Here is a 27,126-nt window from a genome sequence, read left to right as displayed (position 1 = left end):
AGCTGAAAATGGCTTTATTAGTGCACACTAGCATGTTTTTTTTCTGAAAGGGAATCATATACAGACATCAGGGCAGTGATAGGGACAAGGAACTATTGCTGACAATGAGCCGATGGCTTTAGTGACGGGACATTCCACTATCACACAAGTTCTACAGAAAAGATTTATGGACACATAAGACTAGATGCTGTATGCAAATACTGGCACATCCCTATTTGAATACTAAGCTGCACATCCAGTAGAAGCTGTTTAAGTTTATGCATTATATCCTGTTTCAGTTTTGCATAATGCATGCACGCAAGTCTTTCTTGGGTCATCCTGGCAGCACGGTTTCCAAAAGGAGTATATTCTATTCAGTTTTGGAGGCCTTCATGTGCTGATTGCAAGAAGCTATTACTAAATGTCGTCTACTGAAATTTCTCTGGTTTTATTTGTTTGTTTTCATTGTCATTTATTCTGTAATCACATAAGGTAGAATAGCGGCTTTACCAAAACTATATATGGTGCTTGAGTGTGTCATATAGAGCAGCAGTCCCCAACCTTTTTTGCGCCACAGACCGGTTTATGCCTGACAATATTTTCACGGACCGGCCTTTAAGGTGTCGCGGATAAATACAACAAAATAAAACTAGTACCGGTACCGAAAAAAAGAAGATTTATTCATAACACACGTGAAAAGACCCAGGAAAACCGAGTTAACGATAAAAACGATAACAAAATAACGCTGAAAACCGATAAAAACCCTACATTTCACACCTGAGCCTCAACTCTCGCGGCCCGGTACCAAACGACTCACGGACCGGTACCGGTCCGAGGCCCGGGAGTTGGGGACCGCTGATATAGAGCAGTAATAAGTTAAACTGCCACAGCCTGACCAAAGGGAGAGACCCAGTCACGCACACTGTGGCCATCTTCACATACAGATCATCAATAATCAGCTAATCAAACAGACACACAATTAACAGGGAAACATAAAACCAAGACACCATTCAATAAACTAATAGGTCAATAGAGACACTACCAATAATGCCAGGCAGGAGACAAGCTAAGGCAAGACAAACATGTCAGCTATAGACAAGAGGAAAGTAATGTGAGTACACAGGAGGAGAGACAGATATACGGCTTTCCTCTGAAAAATTACGCACCTCTTATAGAGCTGCCGCCATTGTCTCCTGGTATCCAAGCCAGAGTGATGGAGGAGGTGGAGGTGGTAGAGACGGTTAGACGTGGCTGATCTGGAGGTACTGGGGACGAGGCACAGAATCTTATAATACCATGACTTATATTATCAAAGACATACTTATGGTGAGTTATGTATTCATTTTGGCAAATCTTAATGTTTATTACGTAAAAAAAAGTTTGCTAGTGTGTCATTATAGCCATTCGCTTACCTTGCACCAAAAGGTTGACTATAATAGTGTCAAAGCCAAGTGTGTTTGTGGCTGTGCAGGTGTAGTAACCAGAATCCTCAGCTTTGACAGAGCGCAGCACCAGAGTCCCATTAGCCAAAATGAGACGCTGCCCATCTAGAGAAACTGGTATGGCTGTGTCCTCACTGTTGAAGAGAAAGAGACACTGATAAGAGGACCTTCAGTCTATTATTAGGGTTAATTAAGTATCACCAGCCACTTTGAAACACCTATGGTCATAAAAAATATTTAATATAATAAAAGATTAATAAAATTGAATTAATTCTAATCTATTTCTCTGATTAACAATGTTAATGATTTATTAATTTTTGCTATATCGTTATATGTTCTTTTGTCTTAGTTTTACTCATGAGGATGGACTCCAAGGGGACACAAGAGAAACTGGGACTGTTGTGGAGAGCTGCAGCAATAAGACAAACTCAGTTCTGTTCAATATTAACTTTATCTCATTATAACCATACTGGTGGGCCCTCCACAACAGTCCCAGCTTCTCTCGTGGCCCCTGGAGAAAATGAATTGCCCACTCCTGGTTAAGGTGGATCACTTGTGTTAAGATGTAAGTTAGGATCTGACTTGGTGTTTTGCATAGTTTCTAAGGTTTTCATAATAATTTTTAATGGCTCGTCCAACCAGTACTGCAATGAAGCTGGAGGCTATCCCAAATGAAATTGGCAAGAAGTGAGGTACACTGTCTGCACATTACCTTAGCATGTGCACTTAATTGTCTGTAATCAATTCTCAGAGGAATTACAGCAGCAAGAACACTCTGCTTCAGTATTTCTAGTGTGGATTCTCACCTGTCTTTGGTCCATTTTATGGTAGGTGTAGGTTCTCCTACTGAGCTACAGGGCAGTCGCACCTCTTTCATCCAGGGAGTGGTCACGGTACCGCCAAATGAGAGGATTTTAGCTGGGGCTGGTGGAGGAGAGGAATGAAAAAGTGAAAGGTGTATAGAGGCAGAGAAATTTAATAATAAGACCTTTAGAGCTAATTGCATTAACACTCAAGCAGCCCATAAGACCAGCTGAGCAATAAACTAATTAATATGCACCAATTGGATGATTTTGCTGTTGTCAAATAATTTTCAAATCCAATTAACAATCACTTTGTTTTGAACCAATACATCGCAGTGTTAATGCATGTGCATACATTGATTTATCTTCTTGCTAGAATTATTTTAATAAGCACGATTAACTGAGAGGAAATGTGCACTCTCTATAATTCACATTTGAATTTGTGACACTGGCTGGAAAAAAATAGAACATATATATATATATATATATATATATATATATATATATATATATATATATATATATATATATATATATATATATATATATGAAGAATACAAAGAATGAGAAGAGGGGATATGAAAAAAAAAGTCTTTCCATTCAGGCACATAACCCTCTTATTCTCTGTCACTCCCCTACCCTCTCTGTCTCGCTTTCTTTCCCAAGCTTGGCGTCTTAATGCTAGTGCTCTGGTGCACTTATGTTAAGGTTGAATGAAGTATTGAGTGAGCAAGCCTGGAGGACACTGTCTATTACAGCTGCCGATCAGCAGCACACTCCAATATGAGCACACATTAACAAACCTTTGCATCCAAGTCAAAGGAATGAACAGATAAAGAAAAGGCACTCTATTCATTCTTACACCTTTATTCAACCTGGCCTTTAATCCAAAGCCTATTGATTTAACTGCCATTTTCATTTTCTTAAACACTTTGCCTCTCTATTGTCTTCTATATTAGTTAGCTCAGCTCTTTTTTCCTCCACCCGCTGTCCCCTCTGTTGCTCCCCTCTTATCATTTCCCTGGATGAGGGCAGTTTATCTGGTGCCCTCTGAACTCTAAAATTAATCGTGCACCTCTGTAACGTCAAAGCGAGCAGTAACACAGAAATAAAGAACAAAACTAGGGGCTGTGGAGTAGAAAATATAATATTGGGAATAATTACATCACATCTACTATCAAATAAAAACACATGACATGTGCTGCATGATTACAGTCCTTTATGGCGTAGTGTGTTACCAATGGTATTCTTGGTGACTGCAGTCCCAAATGCCTTTAGATCACTAACAAGCTTCTGCTGTGTAGTTTTCTCATGATCATTCTCACCCCATGAGACAAGATCGGGCTCACACAGATTGGCTTGCCGGTCTGTGTGGCTGGGTCTGGGATCAATTACTTATTTATATACAAATCTATAGACAAATCAGTGTATAACTTTCATGTAATGTGCACTTTTCCTGAATTTTTTGTCTCTCTTCATTAAAACAAAACTTCCATAAAAATTAGAGACTTCATTTCTTTGTAAGTGAGCAAACTTATAAATTCAGCAGGGGAGCAAATAATTATTTCCTCCATTGTATAACGAACGTAACGCAGTAAGAAGATGATGGGGCATGTAAAGCAAAACATCCTTTAAAAATGCTTATTTTTAGTTCATGAGTGGTGCAGTGGGGTGAAGAATAGTCGGAGAGAAAACGAGTGGTTTGTAGAGCAGCACCACTCTAACAGCGGATGTATCCTAATAGTTCCTGAGAGAGAGGACAGAAGCAGGGGAAAATAAACAGGAAAAAGAGGGCACTGTTTGTTTCTTCCACCAAACAAAAAGTCGGTCAAAAGATTACTTCACAAATTTAGCATTGAACCTTGATAAAATTATCAAACTTAAATTTTGAGGGTCTTTTATCAACAGTGGGCACTTCCACTAATCGTGGGTCTCCCTTTCATATCGAGGGACTCACCTTTGGCTGCTGGCTCCACAGTGACCTTTTCGCTGAAGTTACCTCGGCCTGCAGTGGTGACGGCTGCAGCCCAGATCAGGTACTGCTGGCGGTGGTTGAGGTGTGTGATTCGATAAAACAGCAGCTCTGGATTAGCTTCATACTCACTTGGCAGCTAGGGAAAAACGAAATGAGAAGAGAGATTGTTGATTTGGAAGAACAAACTTGATAATGTCCTAAAATCATTTCACTTGATTAAAACTGTTCGACTACCTCTTACTGCAATTATCTAATCAGCCAATGGTACAAATTAATGCATTTAGATATGTAGACATGGTCAAGAAGACCTCCTGAAATTCAAAGTGAGAATCAGAATGGGGACTCTGAAAGTTATATGGTTGTTGGTGCCAGACAAGCTGGTCTGATGATTTCAGAAACTGCTGATCTACTGGAAAGGCGATGGTGTAATGGTGCGGGGTATTTTCTTTGAGCACTTTTTATCCTTTAGTACCAAGTGAGTATCGTTTAACAACACAGTCTAGCTGAGTGTTGTGGTTGACCGTGTCCATGCCTTTATGACCATCGTGTACCCATCTTCTGATGGCTGCTTCCAGCAGGATAGAGTGCCATGTCACAAAGCTCAGATAATCTCAAACTGGTTTCACTGTACTCGACTGACCTCCACAGTCACCAGATCTCAATCCAATAGAGCACTTATGGGAAGTGATAGAACAGGAGATTCACATCATAGATGTGTAGCTGACAAATCTGCAGCAACTGTGTGATACTATCATGTCAATACGCACCAAAATCTCTGAGGAATGTTTCCAGCACCTTGTTGACTCTATGAAGAATTAAAGTCGTTTGAAGTCCAAAAGAGTGCACAATAAGACAAAATGGGCAATTACAGTAAAAAGAGTCTGGATTGGTTTGGAAACATGTAACGCTTTAACGGTACCTTTTCAAAATTAAAAAAAAATGTTTTATAGCATTTCTCCGAAAATTTAAAGTATATTCAAGGTAGCATAAGGTAAAATTTTGGGGATGCCAAATACAAGATTGTTTGGAGAGGCTGGAGTGATGTGATGAACTGAGTGAACATAATTTTAACGTGAACCAATTATTTTCTTCTTCATTTTGTGTCAGTAAAACAGAGACTAAGATGGGCTAAAAGTTAGATAGGTTCTGAGGCTTATCATAATGTGGTAAGGCAAAACGGTATGAAAGGATGACGCTGGAGGGAGGGAGGGAAGGAAGGCAAGCGATGCTTGAGGAGAGAGAGGCGAGAGGGTTGGATTGGGGGAGTGAATCCCACTCCCTCGCCTTCTCTGTTCTCCTCGGGGAGGGCAAACAGAGATATGAGAGAGGAAGACAATAGGGGACAGACAAATGAGTCAGTCAGAGATATCATGAACAGTCATACACTAATGAGGCCTATCTACTGCAGGCATCAGCAGTGATGGAGAGGAGAGGAGAAGAAAGTAACACAAACAGACAGAGGAAGAGGAATGGTTACCCACAAGCAGTATGAATACACACCAATACATATGCATGAATGTACTGAAACACAGGCACACACACACATAGAGCCGCATACATGACCTGGAGGTGGATGTGTAATTGCAGTGTGTTTAACCCAGCCATGTGTCTCCTGTCTAGACATATACGCATCACTGTCCCCTTAACACACACACACACACACACAGAATCTTTCATTTTTACTGCCTGCCAATCGCTATTCACCTACCCACCAATTATACCTGTATTTCCTCAACTCCTACTCTTCACCTACTCCTCAGGTATCCCAGCAGTCAGCTATATATACACACACCTGCAACTCTGGCTGTTGCTGTGCTGCTGGCCTCAAGTAATAAATAGTATGGAAAAAAAAGAAAGAAAGAAACAATCAAAAATCAAAAATTCAACACACACACATACACTGCACTGTAAGGCAGCACCTAACATTCACTCGGCACCCTCTAAATCAAATTTTACTACACCCAAGCAGTTTGACACCGTCTTGCATTTGTGACTGACAGGCACACATGCACAGATGAAATGAAGACTGCGATACAAGTGTCAGATAGCATGAACAGTCAGCAAATGTGCCAGACCAGTAAAACCTGCGAAGACACTGCAGCGTTACTGAGCTCTGTCCTAGCCTGCTGGGTTGTTGTCTGCAGAACGGTTTATTCTGTGCAAACAGATTCCAGTATTCATGTTGTTTTTCACATTTATGAGCAGGTCGCCATGAAGGAATCCACTGAGCTTTTTATTACTTCACTATGTTCCCTGTTCATCATCCATTCCTCTTGCCTGTGACGCTCTCTCTATTTTTCTCTCCGACTATTCTTCACCCCACTGCACCATCCTTCTGTGCAGCCCGATGCCATCACTGTTCTTCATTTCTTTATCTTTACATTTGTCTGTCATCTGTGGGCCCACTCCTTGCTTTTTCCTGCATCTATCCACCAATATCCCCCCCCCCTTCTATTTTACATTGTTTTAGCCCCCCCCCCCCCCCCCCCCCCCCCCCGCTTTCACATACGCATCAATATCTTCTTCTGCACATTTGTCTCTATACTCTCCACTGCAAGCTGAAGCATGGATGGAGAGATGGATAGATAGAGGGTGGGATGTATGTATGGGTGGGTGGGTAGATGCTAGGAGGAAAGGAGGGGGGGAAGAGTGACAGAGTGTGTGTTGCTGTAACGGATATTAAAATATTCCTCCGGCATGGAAATAGCGGTGATCCGGGGAACGATAGAGCGAGATAATGAAAAGAGGAACAAAAGTACTCCCCGCGCGGTGTGTCTGACCCCCCCATCCCTCCTTCCTTCTCTCCAGTCGCACTCATTTACATAGTAATCATGCCGAACTCTGCATGGGGGCTTCAGAAAGAGATAGATAGATAGATAGATAGATAGATAGATAGATAGATAGATAGATAGATAGATAGATAGATAGATAGATAGATAGATAGATAGATAGATAGATAGATAGATAGATAGATAGATAGATAGATAGATAGATAGAGATAACGTGTGAGTGATTTATGAATGAAGGACATTAAGGAAAAGATGTAAATTTCTCAAAGGGAACATTTATATAGTACATGTGTATGCATGTGTGTGTGTGTTCAAGATTGCAAGCAGGTTATATTTCTTGCCTTAAATTCACACTGTTATAGAAACATGAGTTGCATATATGTATGTACCTCTATATCGCTCATGTAATACATTTATGAGTGTGTTTCTGTGTGCGTATGTGTGTGTGTATGTGTGCGTCTAAGCTAGAGTGTGTATTTGCTCTTGGCTTGTTTTCTGCCCTCGTTGATGAACAGATGAGGTTGTCCTGGCAACGTGATGAGACGCAGATATGTAAATGAGGCTGGAGGGTGAGTTTGCACGCACACACACTGCAGAATGAGGAGAGCTCATTTCACACACGTATCTCGCTGAGACTGCAGCACTAGACCACACACAAAAACACACCCCAACACACACACCTACACACACACACACACACACACACACCTACACACACACACACACACACAAGCACACACGCAAACGCTATAATTAAGTCAAATGAGTTTTATCTCAGCAACATATAAAATGTTTAACAGAAGCTATTTTCTGCATAGAAAATAGGATCTTGTCCCCTTCACTTTTCCACTTTAATTCATTTGTTTATCCTGAAACTCTCTGCGCCCCTCTTGTAACTTACCGGTTGGCCTGACCCGGGGCTGGAGCAGTAAATGGTGTACTTGCGGATGATTCCATTTGGCTTGTGAGGGGGCAACCACGACACTACGACACTGCTGGCAGAGGAGGGCACAGCTTTGATGCCAGCTGGGGGTCCAGGGTCTAAAAAGAAAGAAATGGAGGGCTGAGTAAAATGTGAACCACTTATATTTCAATGTGGTTACAGTAAACGGGAAGTAGTTTTCCCTTTCATCTTTATTATTTGCAGTAAATTGAACATCTTTGGGTTTTAGATTATTGGTTTGACAAAACAAGCAGTCAGAATTCAATTCAACTTTCTTTACACATCATAATAACAGCTGTCTCGAAGCGCTTGTTAATATTATTAGATAAAACCCTACAATATTAGAGAGAGAACTCCAGTGATCAATAGCCTGGCTTATGGGAAAGTGCAAAAGGAATACATCAGTATTTTCTGCCATTTAATAGAGCACAGATAATGATGTTAAGAACATGACTAGCAGTATACCAGCTGTTCTATATGCATACTAGCCTGCATATAGTAGTGTATTATTATACATTCTAAAAATATATTGGTTCTTTATTATCATTTATAAAGCCCTAAAAAATGCCTTATGCTGCATGACTGTAGTCCTCAACCTCTTCCCAAATAAAGATTTCTCCTCATTAGCCCCGCTAAGTATGAAACTACTGGTGAATTAATTAATTTAAGACCTCACTTCATTTGGAAGTCTTCATTTGGACAATAGTGACACCTGTAGCTTTACATACATTTAGAACAGACAATATGCCTTTAGTTCCATAAAGAGAAAATTATTATTCTCTCTTTACTATCACCATTTGAGGCTCATACTGAGCAAAAAATATAAAAACGCATGATCTATAACAACAATGTATGATATGACCAACAACTCCCAGAAATTAGGCTGTTTATGATGGAAATTTGTATTTGGCCGAGCACCAGCAGAATATGACATTAGGATTTATTAATATGAGAGGTATTTGTGTAATACTTAAATATTATTAAGAGATATGAGTTAATTTAGAGTCAAAGGTTAGAAAATCCTGAGAGAACTTGACAACATTGGAATTTATACCAAAATAGTATTTTTAACATAAAACCCACAAATGAAGACATGTAACCACACATTCAAAGAGCCAAATACTGTGGTCCCCTAGATATAAGGCTGAAAAATTAATCCCGGTCTTCAATATTCTTATGCTTGCTGTCTTTTATGTTTATTCATGTAAGAGACAGAGGCAGAGAACGACAGACTGAGAACTGGCTGTTTGCACAATTGCACAGCAAACACTTTTCCATGTGCTGCGGACAGAACCGAGGGCAAAGGGAAAATACAGAAAACGCTGAGCGTTTGTGAAGAGGTTGCCCCTGGACACAGTGTCAACCCGCATCAGGGAAAAAAGACACACTCAGTTTGCCCCTGATAAACACGCACACTCTCACACACGCACACACAAAGACTAACACAATAGACATATTTGAATAGCAATTGCAGTGGGGCCAGCTCATAAAATGGAGATATGGTGGTGAAAAGAGAATAAAGGCCTTTTCTGAAATGACACTTCTTAGAATCTCTGCTCCCCTATCTTTCCTGCACTCCCTCTCTCCCTCATTTTCTTCATCTCCAGACGCCTGCCTTCTCCTCTGCCTGGCCCCAGGGAGGTGGAGGAGAGGCGGATACGGATGTAATCCACAGCACCGCCAGTGTAAGCACAAAATTAATTCTCTCTAAGCCACAAAGAATTAATCCCTCTCCTTGTGCTGGGTGCCAGGGTAGACTTGCACACAAACAATAGCGCATGTACACACACATGCACTCGTGCATGCACGCCAACACAAAGCCATATACACCTGCAAACAGACAGACTTAACCCCCCACCCATCTCCACACACACACCTCCAGATACCCGCATGCACAGACTGACACCCTTAGGGTCCTTAACCACACACACACTTTTTGGCTTCTTAATTCTCATTAGCACTGGTAATGGCACATCAGAGCACAAAGAGGTTTTAATCAGCAACCTCAGCCTTACAAAGACCCCCTCTACCCCCGCTGGCTCTCTGCCTCCCACATTGCTGCCTAAACCAAGAAAAAGAAACAAAAAACCTTAAACCTGCCCCAAAGATGTGAGGAAAGTAAATGACTCCTCCTGACTGGAGGTCAGTTTTTCACTTAGTTTATCTGTTTGGTCAGAGCTAGTAAAATACGGACTCACAGTCTTCACGGGTTTGGATATAAAGGACGTTGCTCCGGACGCCATCCCCAGCCTGGGTGTAGGCCAGCACTTGGATGCTGTAGTTAGTAAACTTTTCGAGGCCTCTCAGCTCCACTTGCTCTTTGGTGGTTGTGATGTTCTGCATTTCCCCCCACTCTGTTAGACAATAGGACAGAGAGAAGATTAGAATGCAAACCTGAGACATTTAGTGATCGCGATTTTACCTGGATATAACAAGACAAACTCAACACACCTCCATCTGGGAAAACAGCCCAAAAAACAACACGATATCCCTTCAATACACCGTGAAGTGTCAGTCTTGGAGGTTCAGCCCATGTGATAACTGCTTCGTCAGATGTTACAGAGATGGCTCGCACATTCTGAGGAGGCTGACTGGGTACTAAAGACAAAGACAGAGGACAAAATGTCAGATGAGTTATCCAAGTTGTGAATTGTCAGGTATATAAATATGTAGTGCACATTTTCAGTAATGAAGGTCTGATCATTGAATGTTGGAAAAACAATTATAACTCATTTGACTGATTGCAATACAAAGATAAAATGCAGAAAATCCAGGAATTATTTACTCTTAAATATGTGGTTTATCATTAGAAGATTGATTTCTTTCCATGCTGTGGAACTGGATTACATTAGGGGAGCGGTTCTAAAACTTTTGTTGGCATGTCTCAGTTCAGAAACTGAAAAATAATTCATGTCCTTCACAACACAAATTTCATATTTTATTTTATGGAGTAACCATAAACAGGATGCAAGTTGAGTTTGACTTAAATAAAGGTCACTGTAACAGCATGAATAAACACTTTTTCCCTTAAAAAATTATATTGCTTAACTTATCTTCATTCCATGCTTTTTGTCCAAATGGCACAGTGCTCAATAAACTTAAGAAAGCTAATGGAGATGCAGATTTCTCAAAATAGTTGAACTTGTGTGTGTGTATGCATATATATATATATATATATATATATATATATATATATATATACATGTGTGTGTGTGTGTGTGTATATATATACATACATACATATATATGTTTCATAACAGCAGGGTGCAAGATGCTAGCAGGCAGGGCATACATGGAGCGCCATAACCAAGTGGCCGGCAGTGTACATCTGTGCTGAGTATAATCTGGAGGTCCCGAAGTCAAAATGGGAGATGCCTCCAAGGGTGGTGGAGAATGACCAAGCTAAGATCCTGTGGGACTTCCAGATACAAACGGACAAAATGGTGGTGGCTAACCAACCGGACATAGTGGTGGTAGACAAATAGAAGAAGACGGCCATAGTAATTGATGTAGCGGTCAAGAATGACAGGAACATCAGAAAGAAGGAACACAAGAAGCTCAAGAAATACCAAGGGCTCAGAGAAGAGCTCGAGAAAATGTGGAGGCTGAAGGTAACAGTGGTCCCAGTGATAATCGGAGCACTAGGTGCGGTGACTCCCAAGCTAAGTGAGTGGCTCCAGCAGATCCCAGGAACAACATCGGAGATCTCTGTCCAGAAGAGCGCAGTCCTAGGAACAGCTCAGATACTGCGCAGGACCCTCAAGCTCCCAGGCCTCTGGTAGAGGACCCAAGATGAAGGATTGACTGCCCGCAGGGGCGAGCTGGGAATTTTCTTTTTATGTTTTGAAAAATATATTTCATATATTTTTCAGTTCAACTATTTTGAAAAACCAGTGTCGCCATTAGATTTCTAGTTTATTGAGGTTATATGGATATTGAGTTTGCAGGGGTATCTGCAGCCTGAAGTTAAACATTGTGCAGATTATTTTTAAATAAAGATATGACTTTGGTAGTTAGTTTATTAATAAATCTATTAACAGACCTTCCTGAAACCCTAAAATACATTTCCATATCAAACTTAAAGTGAGTAAACAGGTGATAGATGAAAGGCCATGCCATGTGTCAAGCCTGATGTATAGGACCATTTCTCTTTCTCTGTACAAGCCTCCCTCTGTCCCTGCCAGTCCAGGTGTCCTTTCTATTGGCTACCACTGACCACGAGTCATTCAGGCTTTGAATAAAGACCACTGTTGAAGATGAACAGAAGTCAACTTGTGAGAGAAGGAAGCGCAGGAAGAGAGGAAGAGTGCTGACTGAAAGACAGTGTAATGAAAGAGAAGGATTGGGCCAAGTCCACCAGGGAATTTCTCTGCAGCTGGTGAAGAGAAAGGCAGAGGGAGGAGGATGGAGGACTGGAGGGAAAGGAGAAAGGAGGATCAGAAAACCAAAACATGGTTTTGCATGAATAAAAACTTTAGCTTCCATATCTAAATAATGAGAATGCAACTAAACACAACCCTATTCCCACCTTTACCAGAAGCAAAATAAGACTAAAAATGTGATCAAGAAGGTTAGTGGGTTCAAATGGGTGTCTCTAATAGGGCTTGCTTATACAGATATTTTAAAATAAAAAAACTAAACAAATGAACAAAATAAACCTTACATAAATGACTGCATTAATTTGGGGAAAATAACAATGATGAACTCAGGCTATAGGGAGGAGGACACGCGGGTGATGGGCAGAGGAAGAAGGGAGGAAGAGAGTTAAAAGCAAGGGGAGCAAGGGAAGGGCAGAAAAAGATGAAAAGAGGGATCAGGGAGACAATGCGCTCAGCTGTGGATAATTACAGCAGGAAGCTAGCACAGGGAAAGAGAGAGAGAAAAACAGAGAGACAAGCTAATTATAATTATTTTTAGTATGCTTGTTGTTATCACTATTATCATAATGGCCATCAATATCACTGTCGCCACGGTGACAGCCACAGGAAAGAACTGGAGGGCTCTGTCTCTTCTGGACCAATGAGGCTAAGCCAACTGTTCACTGGAAGGACAAATATGTATGTGATTGGTGTATGTGTGTTTGTTTGTACGTGGTACAAACATGCAAATGTAGATAATACGTGACGGAGATTGAGAGAGATAGTTTGTAACAAAGATGGCTGTCTGCATTTAGCATGAAGATGAACTGCCCAATGCTAAAGAAACAAAGAGTGAGAAAAGACAAATGAGAACACAAGAAGCACGACAGATGCAGCCGCCTAGTCCAAAAACTGGAGGCGATGCGTCAACCTTAATTCTTTCGAATGGATGAAAGCAAAAAGAAGTCCGTATAGATGACCTTATTTACTAAATTACAATACTTCACCTTGAAGTATGTTGTCAGTAAACAGTTTGATCTTAATTGCATAGCTTAATTTAATTTGATGTGATGTTTAACTTTTTTTTAATTATGGTCAAAAAGATGATATACCAGGATACGATTTGCCTACCTAAATAGTGACTGCCATAATGCTAATTATGAGTATAACAACTGTCAACTTGTCGTGGCTTTCATTTGTTTTATCAGCAGACAAAAGTCGATTAATACAGTCAGCATAGAAACCAATGCTTAATATAAACAAAATAAATTAATAAATAAATGATAAAATAATTTTTTAAAGGTGTCTGCCCTTGCAATATAAAGTTTAGCCCTTGAATGTCTGGTTGAAAAGCTAAATGGATCAAATTAAAACACAGGACAATAAACAAGGACAAGGATTCATTGCTCTATTGTGATTGCGCCATCAGTTTACTACACCAGCCTCTTCCATCTTTCCCAAACTGCTTTTAAGCTCGTGTTGCACATTTTTGTCTTTCTGTTGGTCAATTTCTGTCATCAGTGTTTTTTTCCCCAAAAGTATCAACAAATCTCTAATGTGTTTGCTTGGTAAACTATGAATCTTGTGCAACACTTTCCAGCCTAAGAAGAGGGTTTTGCTCTCTAAGTGCTTTTTGTGTTTTAGTCTTTCATCCATTCAGCATTAACTCTTCTACCCCATAATGATCGGGACGTATTGCAGTATATACACTCTGTCTACACTCACTTTACATGAATCACAGAGGTTATCTGTGTATATGGTATTTATAAGAGGGATTGAAATTTCAACAGCCAATATTCATTCTTGCTGAGGCAACAGAGCGAATGTAGTAATTTGAGGTTATACAGCACGACATGATTTGAAAGAGACCAGACTGCAAAAGCAAGAAGTACAATGGCATGAGAAATAGTGCAGAGGCTGATATTTCATATGACTGGCTTTGTCCTTTTCCACTGCATCCCATTCATCCATTCACTTCCGCTTATCCTTTTCAGGGTCGCGGGGGGCGCTGGAGCCTATCCCAGCTATCATAGGGCGAGAGGCGGGGTACACCCTGGACAGGTCACCAGTCTGTCGCAGGGCCAACACACAGGGACAGACAACCATTCGCACACACATTCACTCGCACATTTACACCTAGTGGCAATTTGGATTATCCAATTAACCTATCCCCACAAGCTGCATGTCTTTGGACGGTGGGAGGAAGCCGGAGTACCCGGAGGGAACCCACGCAAACGCGGGGAGAACATGCAAACTCCACTCAGAAAGACCCCGGCCTGATGGTGGAATTGAACTCAGGACCTTCTTGCTGTGCAGCAACAGTGCTAACCACCGTGCCACCGTGCTACCTTTTCCACTGCACATTTGCACTTATTTGTTTTATTTGTTCCAATATTGCTACAAGTCATTAAGGTAGCCAACATTTACCTTATTATACAGTCCTACAGACAATTAAATCCCTTTACACGTATGTTGACACAGTTGTGTATTGCTCACCGTCTTCTAGTGTTGTAGCATTGATCTCTGAGCTGGAAGGTCCTGTGCCTGCTCTGTTGAAAGCTTGGACAACCACACCATACTGGGCAAACTTCTTCAGGTTGTCCAGTGTGTAGACCTCACTGTCTCCAGTGGCCTTCATCTCCACGATGCTGTACTGGCCATTACTACCTGGGCCATTTTCTCTGTAACCGATTTGGTAACCGCGGATGACACCGTTCTGCAGCTCCTTCCTTGGAGCCTAAAGGTTTCCATTTGAAAAAATGTTCTCACATTAATCAATACTCATATTGCTAGATTGTGTAATGACATTGACACCTCCACACATACATTAAGATGAAAAATAAGTTAATCTGAAGAAATAATGATAAAATAATATAAGGCAAAGCTGGTCAGGAGACAGATCCTTGAAATGCATTACCTTCCATGTGACCCTGATACTCTGAGATGTCACAGGCTGTAGGATGACATCCATTGGAGGACCATCAGGCTCTATAACAAGAGAGACAATGGGACTGAGTGGAGGCATTTCACTAATGTCAGAAAAACATTATGCAACATTAACATTTCCACGTTTCGTACTTTTTCTTGAATATTTATATCAAAAGAGGTTTCTTTCAGTTTTATTGAGACTAGCATTCAAAATGATTAGTCAAGGACAGATGTCAGAGTCATAACAGATGCAAACGCTAATTGCTCATGCAACAAGCCAAAAATAAAATATTTGCCTACATTCATGCGAGTAGAAAGCAGTGCTGTCAAAAGACTTACGTGCTTCCTCTGTGCTGATAGTGAGTTCCTTACTAGCCTCGCTCTTCCCTATAGCATTGTAGGAGTACATGCGGATACTGTAGACAGATGCAGGATGAAGATCCACTATGTTGGCCTGGTTGTTGGTTGGAGAGATATTTCGGGTGGCATGCTTTAGTTCCCAGGAATCTGACAAAACAGGAGAAAATAACACATTTTACTACTTCAACACTTTGGATGGACATGGGAAGTTGGGAATGCTATTGGCATTCAGTTTAAAATAGCTTCAAATAAAGAGGCTCAAATAAAATAAGCACAAACAGCCTAGCAATTTTCAGTGTAGAATATACTGCTACTTTTAGGGTCTTTTGCAATACTTTAGTAAAATAAATCACCGACTTGACTTTTACTCACCTGTTTTGTTCTTGTATTCGATATCGTATGATGTAATTACGCTGTTCCCATCAAATCTCTGTGTCCACCTGAGATTCATGCTACGATCTTTCACTTCTCGCACCTCTAGCTCTGGAGGGTCTGGAGGCTCTGAGGTTTAAAATTAGACAAAGTGAACAAAAGGAGGCAAGAAAAAGGAGAAAAAAAGGACCACATGAAAGACAAGTTCAAAGGTGAAGAAAGAAGAGCGTAGTTTTGTAGCTTTTATGGTATTAAAGTGAGGATGGTACAGTACATGCTTTTGCACATGGATGCTTACCTTGCACAGTGAGCTGGATAAGGCCTCGTCCCTCTCCGTAAGAGTTGATGGCATGACAAGAGAAGAAGACTGAATCCTCACGCTCTGCTGGCTTGAGCTCAAGTGAGAAAGGTACAAAGAAAAAAATGTCAACGAGAGAAACAACTCTATGTCTGCATAGACAAATTGTGCAAAGCTTTGTGATGAAGAAGCGCCTCGGTGAAAGTTTTTGCTTGACCATGTTTTGTTTGGTATTTAGGCGACTCTGTTCACCTCACTGAAAGGTGTAACAGAAAACAGACACCTGTACACTCGGCACCCACTGCAGATGAGTGCCAAGAATTCGTTTTTGTCTAAAAAACATTTGGTTGGTGTGTAAGGTACACATACACCGACAAAACATACAGAACGCTTGATCATCGGTGAGGTTGTGACACTCTCTGAATTCAGTGAACACAAAGTTGCTCCTCGTTTATGCGTCTCCTTCCATTACCTTTTGTTAATATCTGAAAAACATGGCATCAGCAGGCTAAAGAAGCTCCGTGCTTTCATTTGAGCCTGGCCAGTGCAGAATTTCCGTTTTAAATGAATTAGGAGACAACCTGCTGGCTGCTATGACTGCCACGGTATGTTAGAGGAAAATTAAGACATAGAGATATTGAGAATTAGAATTTCTGTTTTGAATCTGGGATAATAAAGTATATCTAATCTTGTATTCTGATAAATTAATTTAATAATAAATTAATTTCTCTTACACTAACTGTTTGCTAAATTTGTGGCCAGCACAATTTGAATTTCTAACAACCCCAAACACACAAACTGGTTTTGCTATCTTCTTTCTAATCTTAACGCTACAAAGCACAGACAAGGAAGGTACAAAAGTTGACACTGTACCAAATAGTTTGCTTTGCATGGTGAAAGTTACAGCTGTTTTCACACGTGAACTCTGGAATCTCTGGTGTTCACCGTGTGATTTTCCGTTTTGGACTGTGTCTGAAGTTGCACCTTCTGATCGTTTAACTACGTTACTATCCCATGAGCGCAATCAGACATTACAGGGATTTTATGGTGGGGAGCTAGGAGGACAAAGACCGTTTAATGTCTAAATGAAGTTTGTCATTAGTGTTCACACGTACAATGCTGTCGGGTAATATGTTGAAAAATTCAGGGTTGAAGTCTGGGTGTGAAAAAGTAAATCAAAAGAAAAGATTTAAAGCTCATGCATCTGTCAACTGAATAAAAGTCGGTGAGACATTAATGTCTCATCTCATCAGAAATGATCCAGATCTTCTACTATATATAAGTCTTTTTTTTTTATTTTTACCTTGAGTGTTGACAGCACCTCATCAGTCTTTTCATTGGGACTGGTGGTAATGGAGTATCGGGGGTTGCGATCAGGGTCGATGACGGTGTCACCCCTTTCCCAGCGGATAATGATGGGCCATTCTCCCCTGGCTGTGCAGTTCAACTCCTTCAAGTGACCCTTCTTAGCCATGGTGGTGTTGGGGTGACTGGTGATCATTGCTGGGACTGGAAGGAGACGGGAAATGGAGTGTGAGATGAAGAGAAGGCAAGAATAAATGGGGTGAAGCAGGCAGAAATGGTAACAGTAAACAGATTGATGAGAGGGATGTCAGATGACAGAAGCAGATGAAAGAGGGGAGAGGGAGGAAGGAAAAGAAAGAGTAAGTGGATAATAAGCAGGGTTTAAGTGGAAAAGCAGAAAGAAGGGAAATAGCAGAGAGGAGAAAGGTGGGATAACTGGCAGTTGAAAAAGGTGGAGTTCAGAGTAGCCAAGTTCCACTGCAGTAAAGTAATGAAGAGCTGTGGTCAATGAGGTAAAGTCAATAAACCTCCTTCCTCATTCCCCAATAGTTAACACTGGGGTCTAGGTGAATGAAGAGGCAAAAAAGATACACTCTACCTTTCGTGTACACTCTATACACAAAATCCCTTTACACACTCAATCTTCTCTCCCCAACAGACACACGGGCACACGCACTCATTTACACACACAAAATATCGATCTGAGGAGGCTTCTGCTGTTTTGTTTTCATCACTTATTCATCTCACCCTCCCTCTTTTCCTCTTTTCCTCCCTCTCCGCTGAGTGAAACAGACAGAATTGAGGGAGGCAGAGGAGAGGAACGGTTCAATCAATAACACTAACACCAGAAGGGGAGAGAGAAAGAGAAAGGGAGAGAGAGGGAGAGGGGCAACCCTGTGATAGAAAAACATGATGAAACTAGTAAATAGATTTATGTGCAGCTTGTTATATGTGTCTGTGTGTACAAGTGTCAAAAGGTGCCAGAATATTAAGCCTTGACATCTCTGTCGTGATTACAGATTTTTGGTCAAGGTCAGTGTACTGCATACTAAAAAATATATTGGCATCATATAACGCTCTACTAGATACTGACAGTCAATGTGTCTGTGTGTGTTTGCATACACATTCTCCCTGTGGAGTTTCACATTGCATTACATAGGGTGTTACTGACGTCGAGGGCAGGTTGAAGAGATTGATTGTAGATAATGGTTAAGCTCAAAGTCATTTTGATCGTCTGTAGACAGATCCCGAGAGTCAAAAGATCAATCGCTGAGTTGCTTGCTTTGTCAATGTCTATCGCAGATACACACACGCAGTTTTTTCTCACTCTATACTGTATGCTTTTTCACTTATGTCTGCGGTCACCTTTGCTCTTCGAGTCTACGATGGTGCATGTATGTGCGCGTACGGTTGTGCCCGAAGAGAGAGTCTTGCGAGCTGGCTCATTGGTTTGACACGGTTAGTGAGTGCATGTGGATGAGGACCGATAAAGAGGGAGCGCTGGAGCATCCCAGATGGCCTCACTGCAGTCGTCTGCGTAGCGAAGAAGTCATACCCTGCTACATTAACCAGTGCAAGTTTGTATACTCACTCTTAACTGTGAGGACCATGCTTTTGCTGATGTCTGAGCCCACGCCGTTGGAGGCCTGACAGAGGTAGAAGCCCCGATCCTCTTCCAGGACATGTCTGATAAGTAAAGAGCCATTATTCATGATCTGAATACGGCCCGTCAGAGGCACAGGGTGGTACTGCTGTGGGTTCCCAATACCCGCTGGACAGAGAGAGAGTGAGCAAAGGAACATGAGATTATGATGTAGTTAACTGCCAGCATATGCATTTTACTTTGCACAGAATAGATATGACAATGTGCAGAGAACAGCTGACGGAGGCACATCACAGTACATAAATAAAGAATTTAGGATCGTATAAAACTCATGTACCTAATGCACCTTTGGCATGCTTCCACATGACCTTAGGAGGAGGGTATCCATCAACAGAACAGTTCAGGATAGCTGACTTCCCATAGATCCCATCCTGGTTATTGGGCTGCACCACAAACCGAGGAGGCACTGGAGAATATTAAACACGAGATTGATATTTCTGTTATTATTTCAATAACCTCTAATGTTTAGTGAGGAAATGGAGATGAGTATGAATTTAAAAAAACAACATATACTAAGAGTTATCCTCAGTTGAAATTTTGATAGCTGATGATGATGGAGAGCACTGTTTAACAAGTTAATCAACTGAAATGAGACTGCAAAGGCCATGGAATATAAGTCATATACATTTTAAACTCATCAAACTATTCAGTCACCGTTTAAGTGCCTTCACACCGCAAAAGTATCCCTGCATCCTCTCATCCTGCAGGTTACACTTTTTACCTTAATTTTTCAAGTTGTTCAAAAAAAGGCTTTGTATGAGGTGACATAGACTTCGCAAAAAATAACCCTTTCTTCAAGTGTTAATGTGCTGATAATTAAAGAGATGTTATGTTATTTGGGGAATGTCAAGATGTCCTGTAATACTTTAAAAATCTTATCTTTTTTGTGTTGTGTTGTGTTTTGAAAAATGTGGCATTAAACCAAAAAGGTATTGGAAATTAGAAGTTAAGGATCCAGTGCAAAATCACTTCTGCTGTTTGATTTTTGACCATTTTTATTTCTATCATCCAGGTCCTCCATCTTTATTCAACCGGAATACCAAATCTCCAAAGTGTTCCTCTTTCCTCCATTTGTCCTTCATCCCTTTCTAAATATCTCTTTCATATTCTCTCTTTTGTGCTCTTTCTTTTCTTACCTGTAACCGTGAGCTGCCTCTCTGTGCTGACAGTGGCAGCATCATTGCTGGCAATGCAGGTGTAGTTGCCATTGTGCTTGAGCGACACCTTGGATATCTGGAGGGAGCTCATGAACTCCTTCGTGTCGATAGTGATGCCCGAAGAGGGAACGATCTCCTGGCCGTCCTTGCGCCATGTGATGCGTATGGGCATGTCCCCAGACGACACCACGCAGGCAATGTACATCAATTTACCGATGGAAGTCGGAGGAAAGTCAAATGGCTGGATCAGTGGAGGAACTGAGACAGGTAGAAAAGACAGAGAAATTGGATGAAAGAGTCCAAAAAATAACCAAAGCAAATAAGAGAAATACAAGGTCCAAGGTATAGTGGGAGGGTGAATAGATATGCAGAGACATCCCAAGTATGGGAGAAATAGTGAAATGAAATAAAAGAAGATAAGTAAAAGAGATAGAACGGTTAGATGAAAGAGAGTGGAAAATAGAAAAGGCAAGGGTACATAAAAAGGCAAGGACAGGCAGCAGGGTGAAATAAAGGGTATATAGAGAGAAGTCAGTCTAAGGCAAAGAGAGAATGGAAATAAAGAAAAAAATGAATGAAAACAGTTAGAGGGCTGTTTAAATGAGCAGGGTGAGTAAAAGGTGAAGACACAGATTTTAGGCAAATATGAATAAATGAAGTATAGAGAAGAGAGACGGAGTCAGATGTGAAGGCATAGAGAGGATATGGGCAGACAGACAGTTTTGAAGATTCAGGGGCATCTCGAGGACATGGAGTGGGAGAGTGAGTGGTGCAAAGGGAGAAGAGGTGAAATGAGAAAAACAGTGAAGAGATAAAAAAGACTGTGTTAGACTGGGCATGGTTCAGAATCTATCATTTTCAGCTGACAGTCTGATTGGTAAACTAGTGGTCCAACTGTCTGTGAGAGTGCGGGAGATCAAAAACATGATTTTTTGAGTCTTTCATCTAAGCCTTCACTCCCAAAAGCTTCTGCAGCCCGGCCTACTAGCCCACTACCCACTCTGCAGCCGCCTGTGCCCCCTACCAACCCCTCCACTCCACCCTACCCTGCCCTGCTAAAACCAGCCCATAATAGCTGCTCTAATTAGAGCCCCATCCACAGGGGGAAGAAGAGTGTTACCATGGATACCGGCAGAGGTGATGGTGGTGGTTTGGAGTGGGGGATGAAGTAGAGGTTGTTGTTGGTGGAGGTGGGGGGGGACTACAGCTGAGACATCTGGGGGATTTAATCTGGGCCTCGTTAAAATTCATCTAATTAAATCAAAGACATGACAAGCACACATTCATACAAGCACATACCTAAACCCGGCAAACGTGTGCATGCACGCAAATGTGCCTGTATACTCACATGTGCAAGTATGCACAGACCACTGAGCCACACAAATTTCACACATCATGCCAATGTCAAACAGACACGCACACGCACACACACACACACATACACACTCCACGCTTATACTCGACAACTTCCTAAAAAAACACATTGTTCTGTTGCAGCTGAGAGCAGAGACAAACATACAAGGTGACATGCAGAATACACACTCATAGTCATCTCTTTCTCACACACACAAATTATATATATATATATATATATATATATATATATATGTATGCATGAGTATGATATGCACACACACAAATCGTATACAACAGCTCTCCTGCTCTATGTAATTGCTGAGTGGTTGAGAGCTCACACTAGGCCACTCCGCCCCTTAATCAGGGGTTATTAGAGGCAATACATACAGCATTGTTCTGTCTTCTCCCTCTGCTTCACTCACACCATCTTGCTCTAAACCAGTTTTGCTCCCCAGCATGTCTCTTACAATCACTCTCATTAGCATTCATCATTTCTTTTTTTTTGTGACACAGTAAAACAAAGTCAGATTACTATAAATTCTGGTTCTATATAATTTTGCTTGTAGCATATTCATCTCTTTTCCCTTTACAGAATTTACATCACTGAGAGAAAATTATGTGCATTCTCATGTCATAATGCCTCTACTGTATGCAGCTACCCAAAAACAGATACCGACCAGCAGCTACTGTTTCAAAGCTGTGACCTCTGTGACTTACCTTTGACAGTAACATAAACAGTCTGTGTGATAAAGAGCTGCGGTTGGATGAGCACGCTACAGACATAGGCCCCCTCGTCCATCCCTTTCTGAACATCGCTGAGCTTTAGAGTCCCGTTCTCATACACCACCTGGACAGACATTAGCAGTATTGAAGTTAAATAAGAGGATGCTCACACATATGAGACATACTTGCTTTGCAAATTAATTTCTTTCCATTTTTTAAGGATTTTCGAGATTCCATACAGGATTTTTTTCTGTACACTACTAAATCAAATAGGACCAAAACAGTGTAATGTAACAGGCCTGTATCATACAATAAAAAGTAACAGCGATGCCACTGATCATTAAGTCAGTGCTTCAGACAGCAAAATCCCTTTTTATGGTTAAACACTTGCTTAAGCTTTCATTATTAAATGGATGTATGAAGATCACCTGCTCTATGTAAAGCCACACTGTCTAAAAATAAATTAACGATTTTAATATATATATATATATATATATATATATATACAAATTTTTGTAATTTTGTCCAGCTATGTTATTCTAAATTATGAGATTCATTATGGGTTTTTTTTACAGTAAATATACAATATTTCTAAATAACAGCTGTTAAACGACAAGAACACAAGCCTCTTACGGATAATCTATACACACAGTGAGAAATATGTGTATAGATTAAATGCTTTATAGTGCTGTATGAAAAACCAATACCGAGATATATTTTTATTCATTTTATTCATTTATTTTGGAGCAGAAATGGAGAGCACTAACTCTACCTGGCGATGGTTGTCAGGCAGTAGAAGTCCCTCCTTGTACCAGTTTATTGAGTAATAAGGGTACCCAATCACACGGCAGTTTATGAAAGTGTTTCTTCCTGCTACGGCGGTGATATTCTTCATTGGCCGAATCCTTGGAGGACCTGATGGAGAGAGCAAGCAAATGGGGAGAGAAATGGAAAAACAGAAAGAGAGATGGGTTGATCAAAAAGAAGAGAGGAGGAAAAAAGAAGTGTATTAATTGACAGTGTCAGAAGCAGGTCACGGGAATTTTAGGAATAACGGGGAGGGTGGTAGGGGAGGGGGGCTGGGGAAGGCTAGTGGACAGAAGAGGAGAAAAGCTTGCAGAGGAGAGGGAGAAAGAGAGGTTAAAATGGCCTGCCTTAGTGTTACGTTTCTTTTCTGGTGGAAACAGTTTCTCACCCACCCTCAGATGTTTTCTCTGGAAAATATATTCACCTCATTTCTCACCGATGTGGGATCTGAAGGAATTTTTTTAGGTTTATGGAGATTACATATACTAAGATGTTTACTAAAATAACCTTATAAACATGAACTACATTTTTTTTTCAGGTTTAGACAGGGCATAAATTGGATAAAAGTGGCTCATGTCTTTCTTCCTTTGATAATTTGCACTGTTTCTTTTAGGAGCAAGCGGAAACTAGAAAAAGAAAACACAGGAATTCTGCATTTCAGACACCAACGGTAATGTTGTTGTTTACAGGTCAGACTGGGCTAGAGATGATAATTTTATTTAATGCTACTGACATTTAAACACACCGGGATCTAAAATAATTGACTGCATGACATCTCTAAAAAGAGAGCATGAAATACAGAGAAAGGGAAAGTGAGTGGGTGACACCAATGGGAAAAAAACCCTGCTAAAATGACACTTGACTTTATTCTGTACTTCATTTTGTGAGAAGATAGCACTTTTACATGCCCAGTAATAACAGAGTTTTCATTCATGCTGACCAACCAATTGTGATGGTTTCAAAGCAAATCTTTGGGTGTAAAAGCCCTCCCTTGTTTGTGTCAGTGTCTGAAATGCACTTTATCTTTTCCACAGTTCTAAATTATGACAAACATGTTATTTAAATGTTGTGGTCCAATAGTGACCACAACAAGCAACTAGTAAAAAGCTCATCTACCTCAGTATAAAGTATTGCCAAGAGGCAGAGAAAGGCTGAGGACAGGTAGACAGGCAGTCAGGCCGACACAAAATGTGTTTCTGTTTAGCATCATTGGAAGACACTGTGAGCTATCACTCAATCATCTGTCACTTCTTTGTTGACCTCCTCGCCACTGTTCGTCTTGTATCTTTGTTTTTGTCTCTCCTTCCCGTCCCCCTACCTCTCACTTCCCTCTGTCTCGTTCCCCTCCCTTTCGCAGCATGTGCCAACCTTTGAAGTCGCAGCTCTGACGAGTCAAAGATGTATTATTCAGCAGCACCGTCACACACAAACACAGATACCGTGTTTGTGTGACACGCGTGTGCTCAACTATGTCTGTGTGGCTCAGAATGCTTGCTGTGGGTCCCTCGCTGAATGAGATAAGTTGGGCGTATCACATTTGAGTGAGTGGATAAGCATAGCGCTGTGCTGCTGTTTCATTTCTGAATGTCTGTGTCCATGTACGCGTCGTGGCTGTATTTGTGTCAGTTTGTGTTGCATGTAGGCTTGAAACTCTCTGGCAGCGGGGCTCATTCTCACTCCAATGATCGTTCTGGCATGTCTGCTTTGGGCAGACTCTCATGTCACAACTACACATCTCACCAATGGACAATGAAAGCAGAGAGAGTGTGTGTGTGTGTGAGAGAGAGGGAGATGGAGACAGTGATACAGCCCCGTTCAGTGGTGTCACTCCTCATTCTTGTTATCTCAGACGACAGTGACATCACCTGTCCTGTCACCAGAGTTTACCATCACTCCCTCAACATACATTGCCACTCCCCTTCTCTTATTCTTCTCCCATTTCATGTACTCTGCCTCACCTACATCTCTGTCTTTCTGCGCCTTCTTAGGTTTCTTCGTTCAAGTCTCAGATTACCTTAATGTCACGTCCTCTCCATTAACAACTCACAGTATAAAGCTGGAAAGTTTCCATTTGAATATTCTATCTCCCTGCAAGCATGCTTATGTGTGTACATATTGATGTGAATACAATTAGATAAACTTGATGGATGACTTGGTGTATTTGTCTTATCTATGCACGAGTTTACACCAGCACATATGCAGCTGGAGGACCCAAACTGCATAGCAAAGAAGACAGAAAGAGACAGAGTATAAGGGCTAGTGAAGAAAAAATACACTCCCTTGTAAGATTAATGTGTAGATAGAAAGATGGACAAACAACCAAAAATAAATAAATTTAAAAAAGGAAAAAAGGAAATTTTGAAAATATACATATATACGAGGAAGCAAAACACACATACAGAGAAAGAGGGAGAGATATAGAAGGGTACAGGAGAGGGTGGGGTAGGGGTCAGGCTATGAGAAGCCTCTGTATGACTGATATTGAAAAGTAGACAGGCACCTCTTACGTTTATGCGCGCTTGGTACTCAGCACTACCGGCTGAGTTTCGTGCGGCGCACCGATACACTCCACCATCACGAATCTGTGGGTTGCTGACGTTCACGTGGCTCACGGTGCTGCCGTCAGACAGGGTGTACTGACTGGCTCTGACACGCGACAGATCTCTGGCCACGGGCTCGTCGTCCAAGGTCCAGGTGATGGTGGGTGGAGGCGCTCCTTTGGCAGCACACATCAGGGAAAACGGTTCACCCGGGACAACCACCCTCTCACTGAAGGAGGCAACAATACGGGGTGTGCCATCTGGAAACAATCACAAGAGATGTGAAGTGTGAATTTGGAGGAAAAATGTTACTTTTGCTCCTCTCTAAGCTAATTTCCCGAGTTCAATCTTTAAGCCCACTCTCTTCTGATTTGCCCCTAGCAAAGAGAATTTGAACAGCAGGTAGGCGGGGCTTCTGTGTTTGTAGCCAGAGGTGTGTCCCTGAGATGACCCTATTAACAAGTTCCTCTTTCGCTGACAGAGCAACAAAGTCTTTAGAGCAGAATGAAGCCTGTGCTTTTGGCTCACATATACTACTTGTAAAAATATTGTGCCATTATATTTTGCTAGGAAAACGGGAAGGGGGTGGGGGGCAGTGGAAACACAGTGTACAGAAGAACAACAGAGTCAACATCTGATATGACCACCTTTATTCCTCAACACAGCATGAACTCTCCCAGGCAAGCCCATTCTTTCACCCATTCTCTGGGTCAGTAATGTTGAGGTCTGAGCTCTGGGGAGGCCAATCCACGACTGATAGTGTTCCACTCTGTGTTTTTCTATTCAGACATTTTATTGCATTAGCAGTTTGTTTGGGATCAGTGCAGAAAAATCAAGACACTTTCCAGATGATATTGCATGGCGGAGCAAATTCTGATGGCACTTTTCTGCATTCATAATTTCATCAATTTGACAAGATGTCCAACACCACTGGCTGAAAATGCAACTCCAAACCATAAATCCTCCACCGTGTTTCACAAATGGCTGGTACCTGGTACCTCCTTTCTGATTTCATCAAATAAATTCGGAAAATAACTTTAACAGAAATGTCAAACTTGGATTAATCCCTCCATAAGACCTGTTGCCACTGCTTTTTAGTCCAGTTCTTGTGGAATACCTCAGCCTTTTCTCCTTGTCTCCCTCCCTTAAGAACAGCTTCTTGACAGCCACCTTTCCACTGAGACCATTTCTGATGAGGCTTTGGCAAAAAGTATATGGCTCAACTAAAGGGCCAGATGCATCTCTCCGGTCCTATGTCATGTCTTTGCTGGAATTTTTTTCTTATTTCATAAGAACATGGTTTTCAAGTCTTGTTCATCTGCTGTAAA

General features: G+C 41.3%; 1 protein-coding gene across 1 annotated transcript in view; it reads right to left on the bottom strand.

The window, feature by feature from the left end:
• The window catches only part of dscaml1 (Down syndrome cell adhesion molecule like 1), a 97,677-nt gene that overhangs the window by 7,836 nt on the left and 62,715 nt on the right, over window positions 1-27,126 (bottom strand). The window contains exons 7-25 of the mRNA XM_006795408.3: window positions 25,759-26,058; window positions 23,224-23,366; window positions 22,446-22,575; window positions 20,352-20,630; window positions 19,493-19,621; window positions 19,144-19,323; window positions 17,551-17,756; window positions 16,248-16,344; window positions 15,950-16,078; window positions 15,557-15,724; window positions 15,207-15,277; window positions 14,786-15,026; window positions 10,383-10,529; window positions 10,130-10,285; window positions 7,890-8,029; window positions 4,182-4,335; window positions 2,228-2,345; window positions 1,392-1,555; window positions 1,146-1,244 (exon numbers count right to left, since the gene is read on the bottom strand). Of these exons, the coding sequence (XP_006795471.2) occupies window positions 1,146-1,244; window positions 1,392-1,555; window positions 2,228-2,345; window positions 4,182-4,335; window positions 7,890-8,029; window positions 10,130-10,285; window positions 10,383-10,529; window positions 14,786-15,026; window positions 15,207-15,277; window positions 15,557-15,724; window positions 15,950-16,078; window positions 16,248-16,344; window positions 17,551-17,756; window positions 19,144-19,323; window positions 19,493-19,621; window positions 20,352-20,630; window positions 22,446-22,575; window positions 23,224-23,366; window positions 25,759-26,058 (3,051 nt within the window). The remainder of the gene's footprint in view (window positions 1-1,145; window positions 1,245-1,391; window positions 1,556-2,227; window positions 2,346-4,181; window positions 4,336-7,889; window positions 8,030-10,129; window positions 10,286-10,382; window positions 10,530-14,785; window positions 15,027-15,206; window positions 15,278-15,556; window positions 15,725-15,949; window positions 16,079-16,247; window positions 16,345-17,550; window positions 17,757-19,143; window positions 19,324-19,492; window positions 19,622-20,351; window positions 20,631-22,445; window positions 22,576-23,223; window positions 23,367-25,758; window positions 26,059-27,126) is intronic.

Source organism: Neolamprologus brichardi, chromosome 14 (assembly GCF_056152115.1).
Source record: "Neolamprologus brichardi isolate AB-2024 chromosome 14, ASM5615211v1, whole genome shotgun sequence".
In the NCBI taxonomy this organism is placed as follows: Eukaryota; Metazoa; Chordata; class Actinopteri; order Cichliformes; family Cichlidae; genus Neolamprologus; species Neolamprologus brichardi.
The sequence above is the reverse complement of the archived record's forward strand: the minus strand, read 5'-3'. Positions and strand labels throughout refer to the sequence as shown.